Source organism: Colossoma macropomum, unplaced genomic scaffold (genome assembly GCF_904425465.1).
Source record: "Colossoma macropomum unplaced genomic scaffold, Colossoma_macropomum, whole genome shotgun sequence".
Classification (NCBI taxonomy): Eukaryota; Metazoa; Chordata; class Actinopteri; order Characiformes; family Serrasalmidae; genus Colossoma; species Colossoma macropomum.
The window spans coordinates 4,016,244-4,038,296 of record NW_023494802.1 but is presented as its reverse complement, the minus strand read 5'-3'; the positions used below and the strand labels follow the sequence as shown (position 1 = coordinate 4,038,296).

The 22,053-nt window shown below is 40.2% G+C and overlaps 1 protein-coding gene across 1 annotated transcript in view; it reads left to right on the top strand.

The window, feature by feature from the left end:
- Positions 1–4,373: 4,373 nt before the first annotated feature.
- The window catches only part of LOC118822717 (fibulin-2-like), a 57,982-nt gene continuing 40,302 nt past the window's right edge, over positions 4,374–22,053 (top strand). The window contains exons 1-2 of the mRNA XM_036591957.1: positions 4,374–4,464; positions 13,418–14,833. Coding sequence (XP_036447850.1) covers positions 13,501–14,833 — 1,333 coding nt within the window. The 5' untranslated portion in view covers positions 4,374–4,464; positions 13,418–13,500. The remainder of the gene's footprint in view (positions 4,465–13,417; positions 14,834–22,053) is intronic.

The window sequence follows — 22,053 nt, the reverse complement described above, 5'->3', positions numbered from 1 at the left end:
TGTAGCACACTGTGGTCTTTGGATGCTATTTGCATGCTTCCGACATTTCCCATTTGTTTGAAAGCATTTATAGCCAGTAGAGTGGAAGTTTGTTAATCAACTAAACCCGATTAGGCCTTTTCTTTGTTTACATATTCAGTGCTCATTCAGTCAGAAACAACTAAAATCCTCAAAATACACTTGTGATGCTGTAATCAGCAAGCTTGGCTCTCGAAATTAATTCAAGTGTGAAAGCTCCTGGCCTAATATTTTAATTCCCACCAACCATGAGCAGTTGCAGTCGAATATTGCACAGCAGTGCCTTAACACCATCTGAGAGAGTTTTATACCTCTTATGTATGAATGTATTGAGTCCACCTTATATGTACATTATGCTTGCCTGCAATCTGCTCATTTGAAACGTCTAATAAAGTCTGTTTTTCCACTGCACATTCAAAAATATGAACTGACCCAAATAAGAACCAATGGAACTTGTGGTTCTTGCTCATTTTCCACCTGCACAACTGGAACTGTCATGATGTATATATTTATATTTTTCTCTCTCAAGTGTGAAAATATGAGCAAAAACACTTGCTCTGTGAGGCTTGCATAAATGGCAATTATGTTAACGGAAGGACAGATTCTGGCCCACTTCCAGTATGCTGGAACTTTTCAGTGTCAAAAGGAATGATGGTTCTGGTATATCTCAGCCATGATCACCAAACTAAGCCAACACTTACCCCGCTAGTAACTGGAACAACCACAATTCGGCCAAGGACAGGCCATTTCTGACCCACAGCAAATTCATGGAAGGATGATATATCAGTTAGGTTCTACATATACAAATTTAAATATAAAAAGGGTATCACACATACAAGACAAGTACACCAGACAACAAGTAGACATAAATAAAGCAATGACTCCAAACAGAACAGGCGACTGGAAATAATGAATGATGTAGATGGCAATAATATTACATTGTGAATATACAGTGTAGCAAGGTGTAAGGTGTTTTCGATTGATAGCAGTAGTACTTCATTATCACTGTCCATTCAGTACAAAGGTATCAAATTTTTGGATGCTGTTCAACATGATGCAGCGCCTCCAGTGTGCGGTGGCCTTTATTTTTTAACTAAATTACACAAAACAGGTGCAACTGATGCCACAATACTTTCAGTTGTGATGGCAGCTTCTACCTGTTATTACAGATTGCACCAACCATATCACTGCTGCTAAGATGACGTATTGAATATATAAGGTTGAAAAATGACCAGTCCTCACAAGACCAGCCCACCGGGTGATAGGGGTGTTCGAAAAAAATTGCTTCACACCCTATATTAAACAACAACATTCCAAAGCCAATACATTTTATCCGCTATGCATTTCCCCCCCAAAATCAGTCTCTAGTTTCTTCTGTATGTATTGTCTATTTATTGTTTTTGTACCTATTGTGTACCTGTTGTGTATATATTGTCTGTCCACTAGTACATGTGCACTCATGTCCTTGTCTTATTGTTTTGTTATACTGCACCTCATATGTACAATGACAATAAAGTTGAATTGAATTACAAGGTTGCTGCATAATTGAAGCATGAGTTTTGCTACATACATGCTACAAGCTAACACAGCTGTACATTAAAATGATGTGGCAAAAGTCTGATACTGAATTTCAGCACTACTATATACCAACAGCAGCTACTCAAACTGTGGCCTAAAACTGCCAAAGTGACATAACTACCACATTTGACAAAAAGTTGCTGGTTTGGGGCATTTTAGTGAGGTTGCCAGTCTTATGATGTGAAGTGTGCAGGCGTGTTATTCATATTTTGACTACTTTGACTACTATGACCTCATAGTTCAGTGGACATTTGCAGGAGGAATGTACATTGTTGTCTATCAGAGGGTACAATGGCAGTGCTTTCCAAGAGCACCATTCATTGTTCTCATATAGAAAAGCCTTAAACACAGAGTTCCATCTATGTGTATCTGCAAAATGATGACAACTTTCGAGATTTATTAGCTGATGGTTGAATCAGGTGTGATAAATGAGGACGAATGCTAAATTCTGCAGTGCTCTGACATGGAAGGAATCCCTGTTTAGAGCATCTAGGTGTGGTAGAAGTATCTTAAAAATGTTTCACCACAAATTCAAGGGGCTTCATCAGTTATCAGGCTTTCATGGCTCACATGTTGACTTTTCATCAAAACAGATGACTGAAGATGTTCACAGACATGACAGCTAAAGACACAAGCTGTTTTCTCTTTTTTGGTGGGCTCATGAATAATTTGATGAGCTCTGCTCTGATTCGCTGGTTTAAAGTGAAGCACCACGACGGCTCACACAGAAACAACATGTTGAAATAGACATAGCAAGAAAATAAAATGAACCTCAGTGTAAATAAACTAGACCGTCATGTTATTTAGGTAGCTATGCTAGTTACTTGGGGCTTGCTAGTAGCTAACATTACATGTCTAGCTACTTGCTTTCGATCTAGACAACAACACAAAGTAAATTAAAGTTGTTAGCTCACTATGAAACTTACAGTTTAGCGTGATCTGGCTTCAACTGTCAAAAAGTGGCTAAAATCACGCAGCATGGCTGCTATGTACAGGTTGTGGTTGGAGTTGTGAAGCATTGAAATATTGATATGCTGTATATTGTATAAGTTTTGAGAAACTGTCCTGATAGAAATGTGTAGAGCAAACTAACAACTTTGAATTAAAGCTGTCCAGGATCCTGTTGAAGATGTGGGAGCTAAAGCTGTCTTCCTTTTCGTCAGCTTGCTTTACAAATTTTCCATTCCACCTTAACAATACCACAGTTAAACTGGTGCCTGTACAAGTTGTAGCATTTAAGGTGGAACACAACATTTGATTAACCCCTTAACATTCTAAGTTTTTTTTTTCATACAAAGGCTTATTATTCAGTAACTACAGGGACTTCAATGCAAACTAATGGAGCTATTCTTTGTAAGTTGTAGAAGTGTATAATAAAACTTTGGGCCTGCTGGTGGGCCCATGGCTTGTGAAGGGGTTAAGAAACTGGCAAATAGGAAGCCAACTTTAGCCCCATTTGGAGATGAACTTCAGCCATGCCGCTGAAAGTTTGGATTCTTGGTGAAGGCTATGAAAAGTGCCAACATCCCCCTCCCAGCCTGGAATGGTACCATTTCTGCACATAATCTGCCATTTTCATTGCTGTTGCTCCATTGTCCTTGTTTTGTTCTTCATAATACCTGCTGGGCTAGAATGTGGGCTGGTGTATGTACATTTTAGGGGCGTAAATATTAATGAGTCAAGACTGTTACGTAACAGCTCATGATTTTGGAATTGGCCTGATTTACCGGCCTCTTTTGCATATGCAGGATATATATTTGAAGGAGGGGAAAAAACTGTTTGAGGTTCACAGAATGCCCGCTCCATGTACTGTACTGAACTCTCCTTATTCATCAGTGCCAGTGTAAATACAGTTTTCCATTCTATGGCACCTTTAAATAAAGTAGGAAACTTTGCAGTAGAAGAAAGACCACTAGGCACACTGGACTTGGAGAGAGACGGAAGGAGAAAAGTACCTAACTCCCATGTGTCAAACACAAGGCCCGCAGGCCAGATCAGGCCCACCACACAATCCTTTCCAGCCTGCAAAAGTATTTTAATTTTCTATTAGTTTTAGCCAGTTTCACAATGTGCTGCACTACAGTCCCCAGCATGCATTGCAATGTAATGTGCTCTGACTCTTCTACCCCAACAACAGTCTATAGGACAGCAGTTACACCTCAGTTCTACAGAGTTCTGCACAATTCCACACCAGTCATATCACCACAATGCATTTCAGCTTCAGTTCAACGTCAGCTCAGCAGCTCGGAAGTTGACCCCAAGTCTTAATGAACTTGCAGCAAAGAAAGGATGCCAGGTGTCTAGTTCAAGCAAATAGGTTTAAAAGACGTTTAAATTTTGAACAAGTGTCCATGTAATATTTCAAGGTCTACTACAAGTGACTGTATTGCCAGTTCGGCTTATAGCACAACATAAATGAACAATAAAATAAAAGCATTTTTCTCTGGCCCACAGATTAGATGCGATTTTTTAACATAGCCCTTTTACTGGTTGAGTTTGACACCCCTGACCTAACTCATCCCCTGGTTGAGGGAGAGTGAGTGAAGCATGTGTCCCTCCCACTGAGAGAACTTAGCTTTACTGTGTTTCCCACTTGTATTCAGGTGAACTCTGGGATTGGCTAATATTATCCTTTCTCTCCAACCCCGTGTAAGGATTGGCTAGTAGGGTCCCTCTTCCAGTGCTACGATTGGCTAATAATTTGTCCTCTCCAGCGATCCGCCTATTGGCCACCTACTATCCAATCACAGCGCACGAGGCGTGGCTCTTCTGAAAACGGGTGGGAAAAGCAAAAACATCGTCAGTTGCAGGAGGAGTAAAGCTCTACGCTCAGCGGGCAGAGGCGCATAACGGAGCTCAGCACTTCAGGTAAGTCTGTAGAGTTCATATGCAGGAATAAGTCACAGTTAAGCGCAGTAACAGAACCTCGGACTATATTTCGATGGAAGAACAGAAGTGAACGCAGTCATAAACGCGAGCTCTTCAGCGGCTGCAGTTTGTTTGAGGAGCAGTGAACGATGTGTATCAGTGAAGTGAAGTGAATGGATCATAGTGGAAATGTTTTTAGAGTGTGCAGTGTTAGTAGTTCCACAATTCCTTCAGTTCATCTTTCTCTCTTTCTTTTTCCCTCTCTTTATTTCAGTCTACCGTTCTCTCTCTCTCACTCTATATTGTTCTGTTTCTCTCAGCACTGCTTGAATGGAGTAGGTTCTGTTCTTTCCACAGCAATTGACACAGACATGGGTGTAAAAAGAGAAACAAAGTGTGGAAACTGTAGGATAAATATGTAAGATAAATGTAAGATAAATGTAAGATAATTAATTATCGAGAGAAAGAAAGAAAGAAAGAAAGAGTGAAAGAAAGAGTGAAAGAAAAGAAAGAAAAGATAGAAAGAGTGAAAGGAACAAGTCTTATTGCCTTATTGCGTTATTGGTTGTGACCAGATGCAACAAATCTCTCTCTCTCTCTCTCCGTTTCTCTGTACCTGTCTGTCTGTCTCTCACGTTCTGTCTCATTTTTTCTCCATCTGTCTGCCTCTCTCTCTCTCTCTCTCTCTCTCAACTTTCTCTCTTAGTCTCACTCTCTTACCTTATCTCTCTTACGTGTTCTCTCTTATTCTCCATCTGTCTGCCTCTCTCTTTCTCTCTCTCTCTCTCTCACTTGCTGTGTCATCTTCTCTCTCACACACTGTTTTTCTTTTTTCTCTCTCTTACACTCTCTTTCTAACATTATCTCTTTCTATCTCCCTGTCTGCCTCTCTCTCTCTCTCTCTCTCTCTCACTATATATTTATATATATATATATATACACCGATCGGGCATAACATTATGACCACCTCCTTGTTTCTATGCTCATTGTCCATTTTATCAGCTCCACTTACTATATAGGTGCACTTTGTAGTTCTACAGTTACAGACTGTAGTCCATCTGTTTCTCTGTATACTTTGTTAGCCCCCTTTTACCCTGTTCTTCAGTGATCAGGACCCCCATGGACCCTCACAGAGCAGGTACTATTTGGGTGGTGGATCATTCTCAGCACTGCAGTAACACTGACGTGGTGGTGGTGTGTTATTGTGTGTTGTGCTGGGGTGAGTGGATCAGACACAGCAGTGCTGCTGGAGTTTTTAAACACTGTGTCCACTCACTGTCCACTCTGTTAGACACTCCTACCTTGTCAGTCTGCCTTGTAGATGTAAAGTCAGACGACAGCTCATCTGCTGCTGCACAGTTTGTGTTGGTCATCCTCTAGTCCTTCATTAGTGGGCACAGGACGCTGCCCAAAGGACGCTGTTGGCTGGATATTTTTGGTTGGTGGACTATTCTCAGCTCAGTAGTGACACTGAGGTGTTTAAAAACTCCAGCAGCACTGTTGTGTCTGATCCTCTCAGACCAGCGCAGCGCACACACTAACACTTCACCACCACATCAGTGTTACTGCAGTGCTGAGAATGATCCACCACCCAAATAGTACCTGCTCTGTGAGGGTCTGTGGGGGTCCTGATCACTGAAGAACAGGGTAAAAGGGGGCTAACAAAGTATGCAGAGAAACAGATGGACTACAGTCTGTAATTGTAGCACTACAAAGTGCACCTATATAGTAAGTGGAGCTGATAAAATGGACAATGAGCATAGAAACAAGGAGGTGGTCATAATGTTAAGCCCGATCGTGTATATACATATATATATATATATATATATATATATATATATATATATATAGAGAGAGAGAGAGAGAGAGAGAGAGATAGATATGTATGAGCTCTCTCTCCCTCTATCTCTCTCTTTCACACATTATTTCTCCTTCTCTGTCTGTCTGTCTGTCTCTCTCTGTCTCTATTGAATCACTGACACTGAAGTTTTTCTCTGATATTTTGATGTTTGCTGTATCTTTAATGGACGGGTGCTGTGAAGACTGGAGTGAGATATCTAAAATCAATGCCTTATCAAATTAACATCAAAGGCTCACAGATAAACTGCTCATCTTAACGGTTAGGACACTGATAGCTCTGATTGCTCCTCTCCAATATACATTCCAGTATACATGCAGAAATAAAAGTGGCTCATTTGTTAAACATGTTTGGCTAAAATGATGGAAAATCCGTACTGTCTTGCTGTATTAAGCATTTCAGTGCACAACTGATTTAAATTTAGTAACCTACTATGAATATACAGACCTGATAAGTTTATGGCAGAAGGGCTGCTGGGAAGCTGCCAGCTTAAACAATAAATCCCACTTTTCTGATCTGCATTTTGTATCAGCGGCATGCTTTTGTTTGGCCCTGTCTGTTCTATTCTTCTGACTTCTGATCTATTAACAGTATGGGAGGTTTTTCCAGAGGTTTAATGCGTGTAAGTCTTCTCCATGTGCTTACAGTGGCAGTTTGTGGCGGAAACCTCATGCACTTTTCAAACATAACATCTGAAAGAGCTTGTGTTGGACTTTCTCAGCTCCACAGAGAACATTGTCTTCACATAACATACATACATTTACCAGGCACTTTATTAGAAAGCCCTCTCTTGCAGCTCCACCTTGCTGTTTTATAGTCCGGCTCATCTGTTGATGCACAATTTGTGTTAGTCAGTTTCTCACCACAGAGCTGCTATTGCCAGAATATTTCTGTGTTGAGGACCACTCCCAACTGGTTGAACAGTGGTCCTGTGGTGAGAAACTGACCGATGATGATCGGCAGAAGTTAGCTGACAAATGCATGACAACAGATGGGACACAGTAACTGTACACCTATATAGTTGGCCTATGAGGTAGATAGATAAAGTGACAAGTGATTCAAATTACAAGTGGTGTATTTCTGTTAAAGTTACCAGTAAGTGGAAGTACAAAGTAGATGTTTCTAATATAGTGGCCAGTGTGTGAAAGCACAAGGTATGTGTTTCTAATAAAGTGGCCAGTAAGTGGAAGCACAAAATGGGTGTACAACATATGTGTTTCAGTCAGTGGAAGTACAAAGTAGATGTTTCTGATATAGTGGCCGGTTAATAGAAGTCCAAGGTCGGTGTTTGTAATAAAGTGGCCATTCAATAGAAATAAATGTTTAGCACTTGTTCAGATTGTTTGTCCACTAGAAAATCCAGCATGAATAATTAATCTAATAACACATTGGCTGAGAAACATTTATTCTCTGCTTATTCTATTATTAATTTGAAGTCATGAGAGAAACATTAGCCTTCTTTTAAGAGAGCACTTAATTCAGAAGGATTAAAAACATTATTGCCTAAACTGTCTCACTTTCCTATTTCGGCCTGGTGTCCTCCCAGAGGCAATAAATACTGACTGTACGCTCTAATGTGGAAGTAGAGGAGAGACTGTAAGCTGAGGACACGTTCCAGCAGGTCTCACTGTACACAAACCTACACAAGAGCAAGGAAGGTGTCTATTGATGAACATATAACATGTCAGCAGGGATGACTTTTGCCCTTTGTAACAACTCACTACATGCTGTCATCTGTGCGCTGACATGCTCTTACATGGAGAACCTGTGGGGCACCTGAACAGCGCATTTTTGATGTATGTCCATTGCTAAGAAAAACACTCAGAAGTGTAGTTACAGCCTTGTGCTTGACACAGATAGAAGAAAAGTAGTGTGAGAAATTCAATTCAAAGTACAGTAGTGTGAAAATGTTAGAGACCACCTATTATTTAGTTAATTTTCAGTCACCTCCAAAGTTCAGTCCTTGAAGTTGGTTGCAGTTTCTGCGTTTTACAATTCAAATAATCCCAATTACAAATCATTAGTTGATAAAACCTTACATCACACCTCAGATGTATAGTTTTAAAAAAGGTTTACAAGCACAAGGTATGTTTCTAATAAAGTGGCCAGTTATTGGAAATGCAGGGTATGTGTTTCTATTAAAGTGGTCAGTGAGTGGAAGTACAAGGGAGGTGTTTCTGATAAAGTGGCCAGTGAGTGGAAGCACAAGGGTGGTGTTTCTAAAAAAGTGGCCAGTGAGTGGAAGTACAAGGGAGGTGTTTCTGATAAATTGACCAGTGAGTGGAAGCACAAGGGAGGTATTTCTAATAAAGTGACCAGTGAGTGGAAGCACAAGGGAGGTGTTTCTAAAAAAGTGGCCAGTGAATGGAAGTACAAGGGAGGTGTTTCTGATAAAGTGGCCAATGAATGGAGGTACAAGGGAGGTTTTTCTAATAAAGTGGCCAGTGAGTGAAAGCAAAGGGAAGGTGTTTCTAATAAAGTGGCCAGTGAATGGAAGTACAAGGGAGGTGTTTCTAATAAAGTGGCCAGTGAGTGGAAGTACAAGGAAGGTGTTTCTAATAAAGTGGCCAGTGAGTGGATGCACAAGGGGGGTGTTTCTAAAAAATTGGCCAGTTAGTGGAAGTACAAGGGGGGTGTTTCTAATAAAGTGGCCAGTGAGTGGAAGTACAAGGGAGGTTTTTCTAATAAAGTGGCCAGTGAGTGGATGTACAAGGAAGGTGTTTCTAATAATGTGGCCAGTGAGTGGAAGTACAAGGAAGGTGTTTCTAATAAAGTGGCCAGTGAGTGGAAGCACAAGGGGGCTGTTTCTAATAAAGTGGCCAGTGAGTGAAAGTACAAGGAAGGTGTTTCTAATAAAGTGGGTGATGGTTCTAAATGTAGAACTATTGCCTTATTTTGTCAAGGCAATGGCTCTATGTTGAATGCATAACTGGTTCTGTGCATAGTCAAATTGTTCTCTCTGATGAAAAAACATCTGTACATGGTTCTTAAAGAACCATTTTAAAATGATTCTATATAGCAGCAAAAAGGGTTCCACTGTTGTTACGAGTCAAAGAATACTTTTTTAACAATACATAGAACCTTTTTTGCTGAGAGTATAGTTCTTTTTGTCTGTCTCCTTTTCTCAGTAAAGGCTTCTTGACAGCTACACATCCTTTCAGACCCATAGTGCTGAGTCGTCTTCTCACGGTGGAAGGATGGACAGAAACGGCTGTGGATGTTTTCAGACCTGAAGCAGCTTGATTTTCTCCTCTCTCTCAAAGATGAAAGCTTTAAGTCCACTGTTAAAAATACAACTTAAATTTGAAAAATGAAAAATTAAAACATTGTGGCTTAAATCTTAGAGTTGACTGAACAACAAATATTAAGTTAATATTAAGTTAAAAGGAGTGTCTTACATTCTGTTATGTAAACTCATAATGCGGTGTAGAATTTTAAGTCAGCCCCCCATGTGGTGTAATAATCTATGCATTTGCTCCATTATCAGGAGATTGTGGGTTCAAAACCAAGCAATGCCACAGCTGGCCTGAGCTGGGAGATATGAAAATGCCAGGTGGCATTGTGTAATAAAATGTGACCCATCTGGTGGGCAAGTTGAGTGAAACTATGAAATGTATGTTCTATATATTGTTCACCTATTAAGTATTGAACAATGTGAGTTAGAACATCTCAGAAAACCAGTCACTGTTTAAATTCACTACAGTGTGGCATCGTGAGATCTATGTGTGGTCTGAACTCTTTAATGAAATGTATCTTCTAGTCTGGGTCATTGAATAAAGAGGTGCCTGCAGCAGTGAAACAGGAAGGCAAATATAGAAAACACCTGGTTTGTGTTTCTTGGTTTATAGGCCTGAGGCTCCATACACAGTATGTCTTCTCAGTCAGAGCTACATGATTCTAAAATTGTTGAAATGTCCTTTACACAATTAAGAAATGTAGACAAAAACAATACCGCTACTACAAATACTACAAATCCAGTGCACCAAACCATATTCACTTCTTTAATCTAAAGCTAAAGTGATTGTTTGGTGAAAATGTCCACAGTTTCCCTCCTTACCCCTAATGTAGTTGATCAGCCAAGACATGTTTGGTGTCTGAAGTTTGCTTCTTCAGTTTTGTGCTGCAGCTATGATGCTAATGTAGCTAACAAGTAAGGCAAGCTTCTAACCTACCAATTAGCATGATGCAAATTGCATGCCCAAATCCTCACAACTGTGTGGATTTGTTAAAGGTGCCACAGAATGCATTTATTCAGTATTTGAAATTGTTCTCTGATGTCTAAATAGAACATGTGGGATGAAAAATGCCCAGATGTAGTTTTACAAGCCCATTTCCAGCCCTAAGATTTGGCCCCAGAATGAAACAAGCTGTCTTCTTGTAAGCTAGTTCGTAACTGGATAAAATCACACAGCATGGCAGCTACTTACAGGTTGTGGTTGGGTTTGTGATGCTAATAAGATGGAGCTGCCCCATCTTCAGCCCCTTCGGTGTCAAACTCTAGTGAAGCCAATATTGATTCAAATGATACTGATACGCTGTATGTTGTCCACGTTTTGAGAAACTGTCCAGATTGAAATGTGCAGAGCAAACTAACAACTTTGAATTAAAGTTTTCCAGGATCCTGTTAAAGATGTGGAAGCTAAAGTTGGCTTTCTATTCACCAGCTTGTTTTGAGAATTTTTTGTTCCCCCTAAAATGATGCTACATTCTGGTACTTATATAAGCTGTACTGTTTAAGGTGGAACTAACATTTGATTAAGAAGCTGTTGAATAGAAACAGTTCAGTTCCTTGGGAAGGGTACGAAAAGTGCGGAGATCCCCTTCGCATCTTGAAACAATACCATTTCTGCACATAATCTGCCATTTTCATTGCTGTTGCTCTGTTTTTGTTGTTACTTGTTGGGCTAGAATATGCGCTGGTGTATGTAAAATTTGTGGGTGTAAATATTAATTGAAACTGCATAAAAAATTATGTTGAAAGAGTCTAGAATAGAAATAGTGAACTATTTACAGTTTAAGATAAAAGGGTGTTTAAGTGAAAACATAAGGCCAAAATTCACTAAATATGTTAAATGCAAGCAACCATTGAACTGCCATTGAAGTGCAGTGTGAATGTATACACTGAAGTCTAATGGAAGTCTGCTGGCAGATCTTTATGGCTGCAGGTACGTGTGGTGTTTATTATTGTAAATGGGGGCTGTTTTCCATTACTAGACTCATTGAGGTCTCCTTGGTGCCTGTTTCTCATTAACATTAGCCTTGCAGCCTCTGGAGTCAAAGTGCTGTTTATGAGAGATGGTGTCTCAAGTTCCAGGGATGTGTGGGTGAAGTACGGTTCCACTGCAGAGATCAGTGGAGGGAATCCCTGATTGGTGGTGTCCAACATTATAGCAGGATAAAAGGCCTAATGTTCACAAGTAAATGCCACTCTGTCACAACTTTGTTTATTTGAAGAAAACGACGGATTGTTTGAAGAACACAAACAGCTTTAAAAAGTGGGAGGGTTTATTCCATTTTGGTGGTAGGCTTTGTCCAGGATGTAGATTTGCATGGTAATCAAGGCTATGGATCACACCTAGTTGCAGTATAATGATTTATATCATATAGCAAAAATTAATATTCTATACAGTGACCACACTTAGTTTATTTCATTTTCGGTCAAAACAGCAATTAAGTTTCCAGAACTGGAGTTCAGAAAATGATTAAAAGCTGTAGAGAAATTGTGACTCCTAACAACCACCTGGAAGACCTGGTAGACACCAGAACTGTCCCCATCAGCACTTTAACAGCACTTAAAGCTTTCATCTTTGAGAGAGAGGAGAAAATCAAGCTGCTTCAGATCTGAAAACATCCACAGCCGTTTCTGTCCATCCTTCCACTCAGTGTTATGGGCCTGAAAGGATGTACACTCCATGTGAATGGGCTGTCCATCCCATGCGAATGGACTATCCACCACATGTGAGTGAACTGTCCAGACCTCAACATCACTGAATGTTATTGAGATTACTTTGATTGTGAGAAGCAGAAAATACAACCAACTACTAAGACTGAACCTTAGAGGTGTGGAAAAAATATCCCTGCAGGTTTTTTTTTGTAAAGCTGAAGGCAAAGTGTGGACACATTAAATGCTGAAACAATTCTATTGTATTTTAATAGTTGCAGAGTTTTTTTTTTTTGGTAATTTTTTGTTTAAATGTTTTATTTTTTCCTTACACTGAAAATAAGTAACTAGTACTTAACCCCTCAAATGGCCAGAACTCACCAGTGGGTACAACGTTTTACTACACACTTCTATAACCTCAGAATAACTCTGCCAGTTTGCCTTGTAGTCTGTATTTACTGAATTACATTGTAGGTAATGTAATTCACTTACATTGAAGGAGCAGTTACTGAAATGATAAGCCCTTGCATATAATAAGCCTGGGATTTTAATGGGCTAAAGTATTGGTAGTTAAATAAACAAAAGGTGGTCTCTGACCGCAGTAGTATGTGTAGTCTCTACAAATGTGATGAAGTGAATGCATGTCACTGCTATAAATGTAGTTTTTGTACATATGCCTTGTTTTCTACATCTCTCTCTAGCAAAAGAGGCTTTAAAGGTCATATGAAGGCATTTTGTGCTGTCTCACTTTTCCCTCATTGCATATTTTATGTTACATGAAAGTTGTAGTTTCAAGACATTCCTATAGCTAAATTGCAAATTCAGCTAAATTATAAAAGCTTATAATTGTTTCAGCCTCGTACGTTTTAATGGTCTTTGACCCCATATGTAAACTACCATCACACTAAAAGAACACTGTTTCACTTATATGTCTAGCTTAAGTTATGATGTGTTTGAATTAGCACATGCATGCAAAGTTTCATGTTAAACATATGGCTCTGTGTTATCTTAAAACTATTTTACAATGTAACGCTGCTAGTTTTGAAATGTTGATGTTATGTCAGGCTTCTGTGACACCCATATGGCTGTAGATGCCTGACTCAGTTCACTTTTACTAATAGCCCCCACACAAGTTGTCGATTTAGGTTAGATGAAACAGCATGACAGGAAACGTGCTGGTAGCAATAACACGTCTCTCTCATTCTACATTGTAGGTCAGCAGCGGTCAGAGCATAAGGGAGCCCCTGTATGGTTTTAAGTGCTGGTGGATTCGGTAAATCAAGAGTCCAGTGCAAGAATGAACAAGCAAATTTGGGTTCAGTTGACAGGCATCAGTTGCACTTTACTACTATTTTGCCTCCAAATGTGCCTTGGTGAAAAGGACTGCACTGGAGTAGAGTGTCCAATTTTGGAGAACTGCATTGAGGAGATGTTGGAGGAAGGAGAGTGCTGTGCTACTTGTTTGCGCCGAGGATGCACTTGCGAAGGTTATCAGTATTACGACTGCATCAGTGCGGGATTCAAAAACGGGAAGGTTCCTGAAGGAGAGTTTTACTTAGTAGACTTTGGCAGCACAGAATGCTCTTGCCCTGAGGGTGGAGGGAAGATAGGATGCCACTTCATTCCTTGCCCTGAAATCCCGGCTAACTGTATTGACCTTTCTGAATCTACCGAGAGTTGTCCCCATTGCTTGCGGGTCGGGTGCATCTACAGAAACCAGAGGTACGAAGCTGGCCACTCCTTCCATATGGATCCATGTCAGGTGTGTCACTGCCCGAACGATGGAGGTGACCTGATGTGTTCCCCTATTCCCAACTGCGACTCAGAAATGGTCAAGGAACCCATCCAGCCCACAGACCATGAAGAGAAGGAAGAGGCCCGGAATGAGCTTCATATCACCAAACATGAAGGTCCTGTCGACTTCCCCACCAGACATCATCCTGGATTCCCAAGTAATTCCTTACCCGTCTTCACTGACAGCCCTTCGGAGTTTGTCGAGACTGCAGACTACAACTACTTCCCGGAAACCACCTCAATGTCAAAGCCAGAAGATTCCATTCGATCTTCTTCAACTGTCAGGTCTGAAGCTCAGTTTTCCCATGATGCTCTACACAAAGACATCAGAAAAGAGCTTAGAGAAATGCTAGGCACATATGTCGCTGAAGAAACCATGAATTCTCCCTCACCACTGGTTCCCGCCACTACAGCACATCAAGAAGGCCAGACGGTAACTTCTAAAAAGGACTTAGTACCTGAGAGCCCTCATTCTGAGCCAGAAACTGCTGGTGCACAGACGACGCAGCGCATCCAAACAGAGAGACCTGTCCAATCAAGGGCTGCCACACATAGCTTCTTGGATGAAGAAGAAACAGCGAATACTATTCATCACATCCATAGGAACAGCCATGGCACACATCACAGAGGCACTGGGAAGCATGTGAAACACTCTGACACAAAGCTTCACTCCTCAAGCCCAGAATACACCAGCCCTAAAACGCAGAGCAGCCCTACCACCTCACCAATCATGAGTTTGAAGGAACGTGAGACTCCCAGGCTTTCACAAACAGAGGTCCAAGAGGAGAAGGAGGAGGACGGAAATGAGCTGTATGCAGAGCCAGAGAACCAAGGAGGTGAGAGAAGCTTTTTTTGTCAGGGATTTATTAATATTTTTATTCTGGGTGATCAGTCACAACCTGATGTGTTTTAAGGAAAGTGAGATGGTTTAGGCATACAGTTAGCAGCGTGCTAATTAGTGACATATCACATTCACTGGATGTTTCAATAAACCAGTCCGACACTGCTAAACCTAACAACCGCTGGTAATTTGTGTAGGTATGGGTCAGTCTTTGAGGTTTAACCCTGTTAACTGGACTGACTATTATGAGAATTCAAATATAGACCTACGCTGATAACCTTTCTCTTTTTCTGCAATCAATGCTAATGTCAGAAGAGCACTTGGTATTCTGACACACATGATTTATCTATAAAAGGCCTTTCATGACTAACATTGCAGCAGATAGCACACTAAGCTGTGCTTTTCATGTCACATGAACTGTGTTATCCACCCCTCTTCTACAGTATAATGCTGAAAATAACACAATTTGGTCCAGCAAGAAACTCATGTCCTACAATTGTGTACAGAGGAAGTCAAGATACATTCTTTTTCGGTGTAATAGCATAATCTCCTCCCTGTCATTGCAACAACAAGAGCTGTTTCGTCCAACCCTGCAGTCTTGTCAAACTTGTCATTCCGCCATACATTGTGTCTCATATGCACATCAAAGGAATTATTGATTGCAGTAGGCTGAAATTTTCTGATACAAAGAGGAACAGACATCTCCAACACATTAATTATATTGCCTAGGAATAATGTGTAAAAAGAACATCTACCATGTCCAAAATTAAGTGTGCCATGTGGGTATTTCAGCCTAGTAAACAGGATCATGGGGTCATAAGGGCAGAGAGGTGAAAATATGCACTTAAAAATGATGGTTCTTCAAGACACACATTCTCCATCAGTCTGAAGAACCATTTCAAGATCAAAGAGCTCTTTAATCATGCAAAAGGTTCTTTGAGTGTTCATGGTTTTATATAGAACCATTTTCTTTACAAAACCCTTGAAGAACCATCATTTTAAGTGCGCAGAGGTAGGCAAAATGATGATACTAATAGTTGTTGATGTCACATTATGTCACTTATAGATGTCACATTATGTCACAATATGCTTTTCTCAGTATAGTGTGAATACCTTCAGTACTTAACCCCTTAAAATTCCAGGCTTGTGACAAACTGATGCTTATTATTCAGCAACGTGGAATACAGTGCTAATTGATTAGCTGATTTATTCTTAGGTTTTAGAAGTGTGTACTGAAATTTTGGACCTGCTGACAGGCCCTGGCCATTCAAGTTAAAGAACACTGATCAACTGTGTGTTTCATTACAAAGAGCACAGTTAGGCCTGTTCAACTCTGTGAAATTGAGCATCTTGCTGACAAGACATTCTTAGAATTTGCAGATGGTCCTCGTTTAAATCTGCCGAGTTATGCCCAGTCAGCAAATTTTTAATGGCTCACTTGTGGGCCACATCCTTGGTTTGTTCTGGTCCAGTATAGGGCTGGGTCCTTGGCCCAGATCTGGCCAACACACTTTAAAGTGAGTAGAACTAAAGGACCAAATCTGGTGCCAGTATGGCCCAACTACATTGTTGGTCCACAATATTCACGCCACAATTGTCCCACAAATTTAGACACAAGGCAAAATGGTATGAAGCTCTCCAGGATCTGGAGATTCTATATTCTAACCTAACATCTATATTCTAACCTAACATCTACCTGATAGTCAACCAACACTCACATAGGAAAGCCAGAATCAGCCCAAAACCGTCTGCTATCTTTGTGACACATGTTGGCCACAGTAAACATATCAGTATGTAGAATCTGTGCTTTCTGTGTGCTGCTGTTTTCTGTCATTGTGTAAAATATGCATAAGTATTTCCAGCCGTGTGTAGTTTGTTACCCCTCCTTTCCCAGGTGGTTTCTATTCTTGTCTTTGGTACAAGTAGCTCTCATATTTTAGTTTGCATCTTGTTTGCAGTGTTTGTTATTGCTGTAAGTTTAATAAAACCGATCAGGTCATGCCTAGACCCTCAACGATGGATTAATATGTCTTATTCTACTGTAAAGAGCTTTATAAATGGACATAGAGATTTAAGTAAACTGATTTTTTTCACTTTAGATTATGAGATGCAAAAATGCTACAGATTGTTTACATATAATTTATACATCATTTGTAAAACGGGCTGGAGTTCTGGGCAGCTTCTGCCTGTAGCTAGAAGGTCAGACGCCCCCTCATAGCTGTGGTAGGACTGATGTAGGACTGAGGAACAGGGAGGAGATGGGGTGGTGGTGGGGATTGGGAACGCTTTGTCAGGGGAACGGAAGGTGAGGATCTGAATTTATAAGGTGTTAGACTGGAAGAAGGAGGGGTTTCAGGCATGTTTCTCCACCCAAACTTCAGTTATAACATAACTACATTATGTAGATTGTTACTTTATTAACTAATAACTGTAAAGACCTGATTCGTTTATGATTAGTTCATTATTAAGTAAGAGCGAACAGATATTTCATTAACTGTCATTATTATACATTTTTTCTAGTTAATTGGATTTAGTGGATTGCAGCATCTGAAAAGTTGAAGAAAAATCACTGTATTCATACATATAGTTTTTAAACAAACACTTTCAACTTAGCAAACTTCACAAAAACTAAACATTGTGATGAATACCAGGTCTTGAAGCATTGTAGTATTATATTTTTGCCATATTGCCTACCCTTAGGTAAAAATATCCTTTCTAGCTTATTGAGCTATTAGGACTGTACTAAACATTTTATTATCCCCCACTGTGGATTATAAGACTTGATGCATTAAGAATATAAACAAATACCAACTATAATGTGTCTTTCTGTGTAAATATGCATTAAAGGTAACTGTTCCATTCAGTTCAGTTCACTTAAAACATCCTAAAGAGAAAAAAACAGGAACCAAGACTTGAAAGAGGAACCCATCCTCCTCTGGGCCACACCAGACAGGGGAGTTATGATGCAAATAAGAAAAATAAGTTTAAAAGTGAGAAGTTCCAGAAATGGTGTTGATTACATCCCAGAAACCATCCTGAACAGAAACAGTTTCCATAGTTATACATATTCCATTTTGCAAGCCTTGAGCAAAACCACAATGATGCATGTTTTCCTTATCTTCTCTTTGACCTAGACTCCCCAGTCCTGCTGAAAGATGGAGTTCCTCATAAAAATGCTAGAGATGCTTCTCAGAACATGAGAATATGAGTACTTCTAGATGAATATCGTTAGATGAGTTTTGGCATCCAGAGGATGGGCCGGAGGAACAGCATGGGGTTTCACTCTGGCATGAAAACGTAGCATATTTATACAAGATAGTTAGAGTGTTATTTTTCTCCATATTACAGACTCATAATATTTTGATATCAGCCTCCCCAGAGTGCGATTGCAGATAGCAACATTAAAAAGAGGTCATTTTATTTCAAAATATTTATGATTCTGTTATTGCCGAGGTCAGTTCTGGTACATCCAATCCATTTTTATATACAGCACTGTGCAAAACTCAGAGATCACCGTTGATTTATTTAATTTCCAGCCAAAACAGCCATAAGGTACACATTCTTCATTTTTCAGGAGATATTTCTGAGGGTATTAGATACGCTATATGGACAAAAGTATTGGGACGCCTACACCTTACACCTACAGGACCTTTTAGGACATCCCATCCTAAATCAATTACATTAATATGGAGTTGGTCCCCCCTTTACAACTATAACAGCTTCCACTCTTCTGGGAAGCTTTCTACAAGATTTTGGAGTGTGTCTGTGGGAATTTTTGCCATTCATCCAGAAAAGCATTTGTGAGGTCAGACACTGATGTTGGACGAGAGGGCTTGGCTCACAATCTCTGATCTAGTTCATCCCGAAGGTGTTTGATGGTGTTCCACACCAAACTCACCCAGCCATGCTTTTATGGACTTTGCTTTGTACACAGGCTCAGTCAAGCTGGAACAGAAAAGGGTCTTCCCCAAACTGTTCCTACAAAGTTAGAAGTGTACACTTGTCCAAAATGTCTTGGTCTGCTGAAGCCCTGTTTCCCTTTACTGGAAATAAGGGGCTTAGACCAACCCCTGAAGAACAGTTTGGGGAAGGCCCTTTTCTGTTCCAGCAGGACTGAGCCCCAGTGCACAAAGTAAGGTCCATAAAGGCATGGCTGGGTGAGGTTGGTGTGGAAGAACTTGACTGGCCCTCAATCCCATCAAACACCTTTGGGATGAACTACAACAGAGATTGTGAGCCAGGTCCTCTCGTCCAACATGAGTGTCTGACCTCACAAATGCTCTTCTGGATGAATGGACAAAAAATTCCCTTAGACACAGACAGTGGAAGCTGTTAGAGCTGCAAAGGGGGGGCAGCTCCATATTAATGCTTACAGATGTAGAATGGGATGTCATAAAAGGTCCTGTAGGTGTAATGTGAAGGTGTCCCAATACTTTTGTCCATATAGTGTATAATGCCCTGAAGCTATATCATGAAAATGTCAGCGGTGTTTGTAACTGAAATATAGCCAAGGGAGGAAACACACTAAAGACTTATAGTGACATAAAACAAATTAGTTATTAATCAGCGTGTCATCATTCAGCTAGTATCCGAATTAGGCCCAGAAATTCTGTGTAAGTTGTCCTTAGTGTTACTTTGATTTTGTCTGGTGTTTACTGTAGCTATAACATATTACATAGCACTCTCATGTCTGTCTGAAGTCAGTGGACAGCCAAATGCTACCACAGAGAGGCTGTTCAGACCTGTTCCAGCACCTGGTCTTTATAGGAATGCATGACATTTCTTCCACAGAATTCATACTTTACAGTCAGCGCTGATTGTCATGTGCGTGTTGTGACTTTAAACTGTGAGACATACCTCCAGGGCTTCATTACTTCTTTAGACTCATGCTCTTCCTGGAATTAAGGGATCAAACAGGACTGTTTTGCTCGGTGTCATGCTTATTTATGGTTTCCTGATGGGGTTATTAGCCAGAACGACAGCGGAAAACCAGGCCTCAATGCACTGTAACGTGCTAGGTTCAGTAAAGGCTTGTTTCAAATGGGACTACTTACAAGATCATGCTTGTTTTCCACTGCTTGATGCGAGATTCCACATTGACTGGTACAGTAAACAGTACGGCAGACCCAGTTTGGCGCTAAAACTTCTGCTAGAAAAAAGGAAGTGGCGTGAGGAGCTCTGGCTACGTCCCAGGGTTTTCGGATGGATTGGCACAGCAAGAGTTCAGTTGTCAAGGTCAGTGGGTGAACGGAAGAGCTCCAGGATGATGACATCCTGTGGAGCAGGAAAAAGGCGTTAGCGATAATCTCCATGAGTAATGCTTTATATCAGCTCCACGAGGAGGGCCGACAGGGTCGTTGGCAGACACGCTCGCCTAAGGGCAACTTTTCAAGTGAATCTGCAAGAATTTTATGAAGAAAAGTCTCTGAAGATGTGCCATCGCCTCCGCATGTAGCACCGGGTTTAGTTTGGTTTCCCAAATGAGACGTTAATAAAAGGGAGATGATCTGGTGCCTCTTTTTGAAGATGTGGTTCAAGTGATGAGTCTGAATAATATAATGTGGCTAAGAATGAATGACAGCTAATTGTGTCAGCTAGCATGGTACTGTTAGTGTTCTTTCCCTGATAGCAAGAGGACAGTGGTCCACTGTCGGCCCGCTAGTGGCAAAGCTGGCGGTCCACTGGAATTTTTTTCAGCGTTTTCCGGGAGGTCCACTGGCGTTTAAGTGGAGTATTAGACAGAAGTCCACTTATCATCACTTATTTTCCACTTACAGTTCAATTTTCTGATTTTTCCTTCCTTCCTTTCTTTAGTCACACTTTGATTAGTAAAGAATTTTAATCTAGCAACAACACTTTCTATAGAATCATTTTATATTAGGCCTGGTCATTATTTTTTTTCTCTCGGTTGTTTGTAAAATTTGTGTAAGTTTATTTTCTAAAATAAAAGTCTCTGTGCATTTAAAATCTCTTTGAGGATATATTATGATTATAAACTAGGTAGAGCTTGTATGCAGGCCAAAAATCTGGGCTGGTCCAAGGGTGGACCAGCAGTGGCAAACAGTCAGTGGGGTGCCAACCTTTTTAAACCAGCGGACTGATATATGTTTGCTGTTTGGGTTCATAGTTAGCATTATTTTTATCAGCTAGTATCATGGTACTGCTAACCTTCTTTCATTGTAAACATTGTGTCAGCTAGCTTTATGGCACTGTTAGCATTCTTTAATTGTAAACATTGTTGGCTAGCATTATGGTATTGTTAGTATTCTTTCGTTGTTAGCATTATTTGTATAAGCTAGCATCATGGTACTGCTAGTGTTCTTTCATTGTAAACATTGTGTCAGCTAGCATTACGGTACTGTTAGCATTGTTTAATTGCAATCATTGTTTGTATCAGCTAGCATCATGGTACTGCTAGCATTCTTAAACCGCAGAATTGTTTGCACCTTTGCGCTCTTGAGTGTTCGTAGATTCTGTTCTTACCTAAGAACAAATCCCAAATAAGAAAACATTGGTGAATGTCAGAATCTTTGTTTAAACTGCTTAAGTGGCTTTTAAGAAGAAATTTCTTCTTTAAAATGGTTGGTGAATGAGGCTCATTGTTTGTGACAGTGAGCATCATGGTGCTGCCATCACCAGCATGTTGATCACCAGCAAAACCAGCATATCACTGTCAGAAGAAAACCTCGTATCTCCATTTTTGTCGTTTTTCAGTTTTTGACATCATTTGAAAATACCTGTTACCCTTTCTATTGTATTTAAATTTCATGCTGAATGGACCAAAAGAAATGACCCAAAATGACTTGGAAAAAAGTCTGGTTTCATTGACTTACATTAAAAGTAAAGTTGTTTTTTTCTTTCTCCTGTAAAGTTACCATTTTGGAGATACGAGGTTTTCTTCTGACAACAGTGATATGTTGTGTTTTGGATGCTGGTATGCCAAAGCAGCTTAAACCAGCTGAGCCCAGCGTGGAACATAGTTACAAATACTAGCAAAATCTTTACAGTCATATATAAAAGGCATTTAAACTGATTCAAAGTGAGCTTTCTTACTCTGATTAGCTTCATCAATATGAGTGGAGATGTTTTAAAGGAGGAAACAGGTCAGTTGTTGGAAAATGAATGGAAAAGCTCGTAATGTTCATCATGGCATCTGTTTACAGGGAAAGTCCTGCCCTTTAATAAAAAGAGCCAGTCGACCTGCCGTGAACGGAA